Below are 8945 nucleotides of genomic sequence, written 5' to 3'. Positions count from 1 at the left end.
TAGGGCTGAGGTCGGGGCTCGCGCTCACGCTCGCATAGTGGTAACGGGCTCGGGCGGCATCGGGATGGGCCGGGAACGGGCCGGAATGCACAGCTGTGACAAACTGCCCCTCAGTCTTAAACTGACAAACTGGTTCGTCTACCAGCTCAGTGACAATTTGCTCCTTAGAGAGGAGTGAGTCAGCTCTTTGAGCCAATGCTAACTTAAGGGCATTGTCAGAGACCAGGTCGAGATGAAGGAATGTCTCCATGATGGAGGGCTTTGGCCTCAGCAACTTATGCCAGGAGCGCTGTGCCAAGTAACATGTCCATGCCCTAACTTACTAACTGGCAACCAGAACTGAAGGGGGGGTAAACTCTAGTCGATTTTATTACTGAGGTGTAACCTATGTACAAGTTGAGTATATATAGTTACAACGAGGGTGGGCCTGCAAGGAGCCGAGTGGAGTGGAGCTAACGGGGTTAAACATTAGCCAATTGAATATTACCGATAAGTTGGGTTATGGGGTTAACAGAATGGTAAGCGATAACCCAGAAATGGAAAGGAGGGATAGGCCCAAAGGTGGGCTTGCAGGGCAAGCGAGTGTATTGCCCAGCAGAGGCGGGAGTGCACTAGCGGATGTCGGAGCTGTCCAGAAGTCTTCGGGGCTCCATACTTAGGGAGGTGTAGGTAATAAATTGAAAAGAGGGGATGGTGACCATCGAGGGATACTGAGGTGATTGCGGAATACGGGAGCTCTGAGGTTAGTGAAGAAGCAGCAGAGGTGGTCCGGAGGGATTGGAGGGAGTCGAAGTTGATGGCTGGGGATGGATATGACAGGCATAGTTATCCTCGGATGGGTCAATAATACCCATCCCTCATAAATTTAAGCACCCGAAGACGACCTCATCTTTGGGTTCGCTGACCATCTCATCAGGAGGGCCAGCTGGTTCGTATGGGTCCTCAATGAATCAGTTGTCAGGGTCACCATCTTCAGCAGTAACTTCTTCTTCTGGGGTCTCCCCAGTGTTAGAATGGGCGGATTCAGACGACTCCGGAGTGGAATTGGAGACTTAGCATGGGAGGACCTTGGCCTCAGCGACTCAAGCGGAGCGCTGTGCCATTTCTGTTTGTCCATTTGGTCCTTAATTTCACAGCAGGCGAGCAGGAAGTCTCTAGGGGGCATTTCAGGTCGATTTCAGACTGAGCCCAAAACGAGTATGTACAAGCGCCGATAATATATAATGGAGGGGGCGAAAGCACAAGGAAACAAAGGGGATCCGAATCGGAATAAAGGCATCCGAACAGGAACAAAGGGATGACAGAAGCGGAGCAGTACCGAAGGTCATAAGGCAGAACCTGTGATACGTCCGAAAGGAGGTAAGGAGGGCGAGGCCCAGAGGGGCAGGAGGATGAGGGGAAGTGGGGATGATGACTAACTGGCTAGAATGGGAAGAAGCAGCAGTCCAAATAGGGATGAGGGGAAAACATGAGAGATACATTACAAGTGGTGAAAGTGCTGAAGATGATCTGTGGAGCTCGGAGCTTATGGAGCTTACGGAGGTTATGGAGGCAGGGTTGAAAGTCCGAGGAATATTGGCAATGGTGTTTACGTAGTATGAGGTCACCAATGCAATGGACTAAGACTGAGGTGGAGTCAAAGTCCGAGGTAGGGACTATGACGAAGGCTCGGAGCAAAGGTACGAGCGGTGCCTGAGTAAGAAGTACGGGACAGCGGTGGAAGGTCGTAACTTGGCGGGAGGTCGGTGGAAGAGTACCAGAGGGAAGAGAGAGGAGAAAGGGAAGAGGGAAGGAGAAAGGAGAGTTGTCAGGTCCAAAGGTGAGTATCGGAGCGGATGGGAGAAGCGTAGGAGGATGACGGAAGGGTGGAGGTGTTGTGAGGGAGGAGCAGAGGAGTAGGAGGAGGAGTAGTAGGAGGGTGGCGAGGGGGCGGTGTTCAGTCCAAGGTGAGTATCGGAGTGGACGGAGATAGGGGAGGAGAGGGTGGAGGAGTGGAGGTGGCATGGGAGGTAAGAGGAGGTGTGGTGCCAGGACCGAAGGTGAATATCAGAACAGACAGCGGTAGGGTAGGACTCCGGAGGTGGTGCAGGAGGAGGTCCGGGAGTCAGGTCAGGATTGGGTATGCACGGATATGACACCCAGATGGATCATCTTCGTCCCCTTGACCCTCAGGTTCATGGGGAGGGTCTTGGTCCTCCTCTTCTACACCCAGAGCGTATAACTTGGCTCTGGGTGGATGGTTCAGACACTCAAAAGAGTACCCGATCTTGCCACATTTGTAGCAGAGGGGGTTGCCCTTTGAATCCTTCGAAGGGCGTCGTTGGGTATTGTAAGAATTACCGGTATTCAAAGAATACCGGTTGTTTGATGAAGAAGGGCCCTGGGGAGTCCCTTTGGCATGTGTAGGAGACGAGCCTGTAACAGGCTTTGCCATAGATGCAGCGGGCTTCTTACTACTAGAGTAAGAAGAGAAATTCAAGTAGCCCCTTGTTGGGGCTACCCTAGGAGCAACTCCCAATGATCCCCTTGTGGGTGGGGTTGAGTTGTTGGATACACTCGACTTGCTGGTCAGGTGTGCATTGGTTGATCTGGAGGGGAAAAGTCCTCCTTTATATGTGTTTATTGTGCACATTGAGTCCATCACATTGTCAATGCAAAGAACAGCCATCCACAGTTCATCTTTGGATGTGAAGTTGACTGAAATTCGGTTGTGTAGCACAAGCTCTTCCCTTATGTGATAGGGGAGAGTGTTTACAAAACGTTCATTGAAACTCACCTGGTCAGGGTGAGAGTGATCATCTTCTCTGATGCTCAGAGAAGTTGAGTATAGAAATGCTTAATCTGTCATATCCATACATACCTGATCCCAATCCGACTCCCGGACCCCCATCTTCACCACCTCCAGAGTCCTACCCTACCGCTGTCCGTTCCAATATTCACCTTCGGACCTGATACCACTCCTCCTCTTACCCCTCCTCTTACCCCTCCTCTTACCCCTCATGCCACCTCCACACTTCCGTCCTTCTCCTACCTTATCCTCGTCCGCTCTGATACTCACCTCGGACCAAACATCACTCCTCTCGCCACCCTCCTCCTCTTACTCCTCACAACACCTCTACCCTTCCATCACTCTCCTACCCTACTTCCGTCCACTCTGATCCTCACCTTTGGACCTGACACCTTCCCTCTCCTCCACTCCTCACCCCGCTCCTCTCTTCTCTCTCCTCCCTCTGACCCTCTTCTGCCAAACCTCTGCCAAGTTACGACCTTCCGCCGCTGTCCCATACCCTGTACTCGGACACCGCTCATACCTTTGCTCCGAGATTCCATCATAGTTCCAACCTCAGACTTTGACTCCACCTCAGCTTAAGTCCATTGCATTGGTGACCTCATACTACATAAACACCATTGCCAATATTCCTTGGACTTTCAACCCCACCTCCATAACCTCTGAAAGCTCCATAACCTCCAAGCTCCATGGATCATACTCAGCACTTTCGCCGTTTGTAATGTATCTTTCACATTTTCCCCTCATCCTTATTTGGACTGCTGCTTCTCTCCATTCTAGCCAGTTAGTCATCATCCCCACTTCACCTCATCCTCCTGCCCCTCTGGGCTTCGCCCTCCCTATCTCCTTTCAGATGTACCTCAGGTTCTGACCTATGACCTTCAGTACCGCTCTGCTTCTGTCATCCCTTTGTTCCTGTTTGGACGCCTTCATTCCGATTCAGACCCCCTTTGTTTCCCTTGTGCTTTTGTCTCCCTATTATATACAGATGCTTGTACATACTCATTTTGGACCTTCAGTCTAAAATCGACCTGAAATGCCCCCTAGAGACTTCCTGCTCGCCACCTCTGAAATTAAGGACCAAATGGACAAACAGCAATGGCACAGCGCTCTGCATGAGTCACTGAGGCCAAGGTCCCTTTGCTAAGTCTCCAGTTCCCCTCCGGAATCGTCTGCCCTCGCCCAGTTCTAACATAATTGTTACAGGAATGGGTTCTGGGGAACCCAACCTGAGCCGTTCTGCCATGGATGGAGGTGGCTGCATAGCCGTTGAAGGGAGAGCAGGAGGAGATCTGAGGCCAGGTGTACTAATGGTAACTTGGTGCTCCGAGGAGCGTACTGGCAGTGGGTGTGGTGGCTTGCTAATGGTAACTTGGCACTCCAAGGAGCATACCGGCAGTGGGTATAATGGAGGCTCCTTGAGGGAGCCACCTAACAGTTGGCTAGTGGCGACTTGGCACTCTGAGGAGCATACCAGCAGCAGGTATAATGGGGGCTCCTTGAGGGAGCCACCTAACAGTTGGCTAGCGGTGACTTGGTGCTCATGTCAGCATACCGGTAGCATGGGTAGTCGGCACTCCTTGAGGGAGCAGCCCAGTGGTTGAATATCGGTTACTTGGCACTCAGGGGAGTGTACCAGTAGTGGGAGTCACTTCTCCCTCCCAAGAAGGGAGGAAGGGTTGCAGGACCCGGTAGGGTACTACAGGAAGGGTAGGAATGGGAGCTCAACCACCCAGTGTGGGGGTGGGAGCAGGAAGAGCGAGGTCCAGTGTCTGAGCACTCACCAGGTTGTTGAGGTTTCCTCATGGATTGTAAGAACATCGATGTAGACATCAATATGGACCAAGTCAGATGTTACAGGGAAGGTTTACAGGTGGTGGCACACTGGGGTGACAGTTACAATCACTGGGTGATACTCTGAGATTGTATATTTGATAAAGAGAACAATTCCGGCATCTGCCTTATTCATCATATGACTTCTAACTATCTAATATAAAAATCATAATGGTCAAAGGAAGTCCCTGTCATATCCATCCACAGCCATCGACTTCCACTACCTCCGATCTCTCTGGACTACCTCCACTCCTTCTTCACTAACCTCAGAGCTCCCATATTCCACAATCACATCGGTACCCCTCAATGGTCACCACCCCCTCTTTTCAATTTATTACCTATGCCTCCCTAAGTATGGAGCCCTGAAGGCTTCCGGACAGCTCCGATGTCCACTAGTGCACTCCCACCTCTGCTGGGAAATACATTCGCTTGCCCTGCAAGCCCACCTTCGGGCCTATCCCTCCTTTCCGTTTCTGGGTTATTGCCTACCATTCCACTAACCCCATAACCCGGTTTGTTGGTAGTATTCAATCGGCTAATGTTTAACTCCATTAGCTCCGCTCTGCTCGGCCCCACCATTTATGGGCCCACCCTCATTGTAACTATATATACTCAACTTGTACATAGGTTACACCTCAGTAATAAAATCGACTAGAGTTTACCCCCCTTCAGTTCTGGTTGCCAGTTAGTAAGTTAGGGCACGGACATGTTACTTGGCACAGTGCTCCTGGCATAAGTCGCTGAGGCCAAAGCCCTCCACCATGGAGACATTCCTTTGTCTCGACCTGGTCTCTGACAGTCCCTTGAAACTCAACAAATCCCCCAGCCAGCACCAAAACCCAGTGGGAAAGCTTGGCATGGGGTTTGACAAAGAAATATAGTTGGAGGGGCTGAGGTTTGATTGTCTATAGTCATGGACCATAAGATTCTAGGTCCATTCCCATAACACTGGAGGTGGTGGAGAGGAGGGTCCGGAAGTTGGATCAGGATTGGGTATGTATGGATATGACACTTTCGCAATGTTGTACACAATCCGAAATGCCAAAAATATAATAGGGTAGACACACACAATCACAGGAACACACTCACTGGAGGTATCATAATCCAACCCTTACTTTCACATCTTGTTCACCACTGATCTATCCAACCAAGTCTTAAAACTATAGCACACAATGTATACTTTGCTTAAATAATTTCATATGAAATTTGGGTGTGAGTTACAAGGAAATTGTTCTGGGGCTCATGTTTGAGACGATTCTGATTACATAATCAGGACACGGAACTAACCTGGGTTGCCCACCCCCACAATGATAGAAGAGGAGCATCCGCAATCATGTGAGCGAGTGGGAACTGAATGGGACTGAATGGGCATCGCCGAGTGAATGGAGGTCATAATCGCCATCAAACCGTTACCGGAAAGGGACTGCGGCATTCGCCGCATCGCTTGAAACGATCCGCTTGGATCCGGTCAGGTTAAATCAGCGCATATAAGTGTGTGTGAATTCTCGATATTTTACTTCCCAGACAGGCTGCCCGATTAAGGTGCCAAGGGGAAGGGGCGAGGCCCAAGGCATATTATCATACATGAATCTATACTCAAGTTCCACATGATTCTAAGCTCCCGGATAGCACCAACATCGTTCACCAATGCCTGGATTCGCGACTGTACAACCCAACTTCTTCTGAATTGTGGCAGTGGTAGACCGTATCACATGAGCCTATTGTGCTGCAAGTGATCCCCTATAGAATGTCTGGGGCCATGCCGATTGAACTCCTAACTCCTGGCCGGTTGTCCCCATGAGAGGCCCCCTTTGGGTAGTGAATAGAAGACTTAGTCATATGATATGAACCTTTTCTATACTCAATGTAATCGGTAGTGGAGAAGCCGGTGATTAAGTAATCATGTGGACGACCCCAGGAATTGTTGGCCAGACGCATAAACACGTGCCTCTTGATTCTTTGGGGAATTGCGACCACCCGGCAGAGAGTCGAACCCACACGCCCTCAATCGGTATACACCAGCGTGAGAACGGGTAGGTGAGTGTTACCACTATACCACCACTCCTCCCCCGGGGCATATAAGTGATGTCATCAAGCAGCACATTGACAGAAGTCGGCAATTCCAGAAACCGCACAGTCGTGATGGTTGGTTTTGGGGTGCCCACAACCACAGAAGTCTATTCTTGACCCTAGCTTCCCTAAGACACCCCATAACATGAGTAAAACTGTATTTGACCACTGGGAATGATTAAAATTTTGAACATCTGCCAAACCAGCATAATCACGCCTTCCTAATCTCAGCATTATCCCAGGCAGTCATGAGGAGTGGCGATTCGTACATAGTGGGCACTGCACTTGTACTGAGATAGGGTAAGGAATGATAGATCTGAGACACAAATGAGGGGAATGCATACCTCTCCTGCAGCGCAAGAAGCGCCTTGTCAACGGTCGTATCCGCACCATCAAGATCACCTCCCTCGCGCAGATCCTCAGCCTTCCTGAATGCAACCAGCGCATCTTCAGCCGATTGAAGGGGCTTATCCCATTCATCCAAATCCGTCAAACCCCACTTCTTCCCCTTTCCTAGCGATCGATTGTTATACGCCTTCAAGCCTGCGATATATGCACTCAGCATCACGTCAAAGATGGTCTCACATATGCAGCGAAACCGGAGAATCCAGGGAAGAGGAGTTTCCATGCGGACAAAGTCAAGCATTTCCAGGCCACGCCGGAGGTGCTTCGGATCTCCATGAAAGCAGCCACGTAAAAAAGTTCGATTTGGCGCTCTTTCGTACTTGAAAAATTCGAACGCCCAGCCATCGAAGAAAATGCAGTGGATGGGTAGAGAAAAATTTTGAGCGAGGTTGCTGGCGTCGCAACCTGTACATCTCAGATACCAAATGTGCAACCCTGAAGCGCTGGGGCTTACCATCGCCTTCGGCTATAACCTGGGCAATAGCCTTCAAACGTTCCTCATCATTCAACACTCTCAGCTTTATCTCGACGAACAGAACCGCAACAGCGCCAAAAGCTTTGAAGTAGTATTCAATGCAGCCCTGCGTAGCAATGTGACCGGAAATTGTGGTCTCTGGGTCATTCCTTAGCGTGAAAGTGAACAGCTTGACGAGGTGGTTAAAAATCTGCTGGTTGCGGTGAGCTTTTAAAGCGCGAGAGAATCAGCGTATCCTCACTGGAGAGAAGAATCTCGATCTCGCCTCTTCTGTCTTATGCTCATGAGGGGGCCCGTACTGCATTAACAAGATATCTAGGTCCATCACAATCGACTTGAAAAGATCTGTGGGAATACGAGAGCGGTGGATTTCGAAGGTTCCAATGTCTTTCAACGCATTCCCGGGTTCAAGTCCGACGAGAGGAGCGACGTCACCATACGTAACTTTGGAGAAACTAACTACCAAACCGTGTTCTACGTCGCTCGTTAGCACACCGGACCCAAGACAAAGATAGAGACAGACCTGAGTCGTCATCTTCTATTTGAACATCGAGACTGAACTGTTTCACGAGACGACGTACAACAGTCATAGCGGCATCTGGTGTATCAGGAGCAGGAATGTCTGTGGACGCATCCGCCGCACCAGTGTTATCCCGTGGCCTTTTGGGTGCCATTGTGGATGTCTAAATGAAGTCTGTCCAAGAGTGGAGTAAACCTAAATCCAGTTGACGCCGGAAGTTTGCGGAGGTCATGCATGTGTCACCAAAAAAAACACCAGGAAAAGTTTCAGTTCTGGCTGGAGGTATATATACAAATTTCAGCTGGAGCGAAATTTTCTAAGTACTGATAGTGCATGGGTGCGTGCACTCAAGGAGCGTCTCTATGTCAGGTGTGTTAGATTTCTTGGTATAAGACGAAATGATGGACTAGCGATGTTGTCGCTCAGTCCCCAAGAATGTTCAGCAGAAAGGTATGCCAGTTACGTGTTTTGCCGAACATCGGCCACCCCAGACTCCTTCCCAGTCGCTCACATGATTTCTCAACACGTGATGTTCCCACGCTAAGTTGTAATGAGTTGTACATAGGTTGCAGAATATAATTTTTGGTATTTACGCATGCGGTCATTGCACCCAACCCAACCCATGGAGACTGGGGGAGCACAATCCAGGGTTGTGAAGTCAATATCTGGGTGTGCGCGAAGTTTAATAGTTTATATATTACTTGGTTACAAGTCACTTGTTTGTGTCCGGTGGCATAAGTGGTACAGCATTGGTTGAGGATATGCAGTTTTTTTAAGTGGCACATGTTCAATTCTCACTTAGGAAAACTTTGTTTGGGCCCTCCCATGGAATAATTGTGTGAAATGGTTGTGTT

At 49.7% G+C, this 8945-nt stretch overlaps 1 protein-coding gene across 1 annotated transcript; it reads right to left on the bottom strand.

Moving 5' to 3' along the window:
- Positions 1-6902: 6902 nt before the first annotated feature.
- On the bottom strand, positions 6903-8245 carry EI90DRAFT_2949824 (uncharacterized protein; the record flags this gene model as incomplete). Its single annotated transcript, XM_039055389.1, has 5 exons — positions 6903-6981; positions 7036-7501; positions 7551-7761; positions 7813-8026; positions 8091-8245. The coding sequence occupies 5 exons, from the start codon at positions 8243-8245 to the stop codon at positions 6903-6905; spliced, it is 1125 nt and encodes a 374-aa protein (XP_038908303.1).
- Positions 8246-8945: the final 700 nt, after the last annotated feature.

The sequence above is a fragment of the Cantharellus anzutake genome (assembly GCF_015039405.1).
Source record: "Cantharellus anzutake strain C23 chromosome Unknown EI90scaffold_167, whole genome shotgun sequence".
Taxonomy (NCBI): Eukaryota; Fungi; Basidiomycota; class Agaricomycetes; order Cantharellales; family Hydnaceae; genus Cantharellus; species Cantharellus anzutake.
This window is presented reverse-complemented; position numbering and strand designations above follow the sequence as displayed.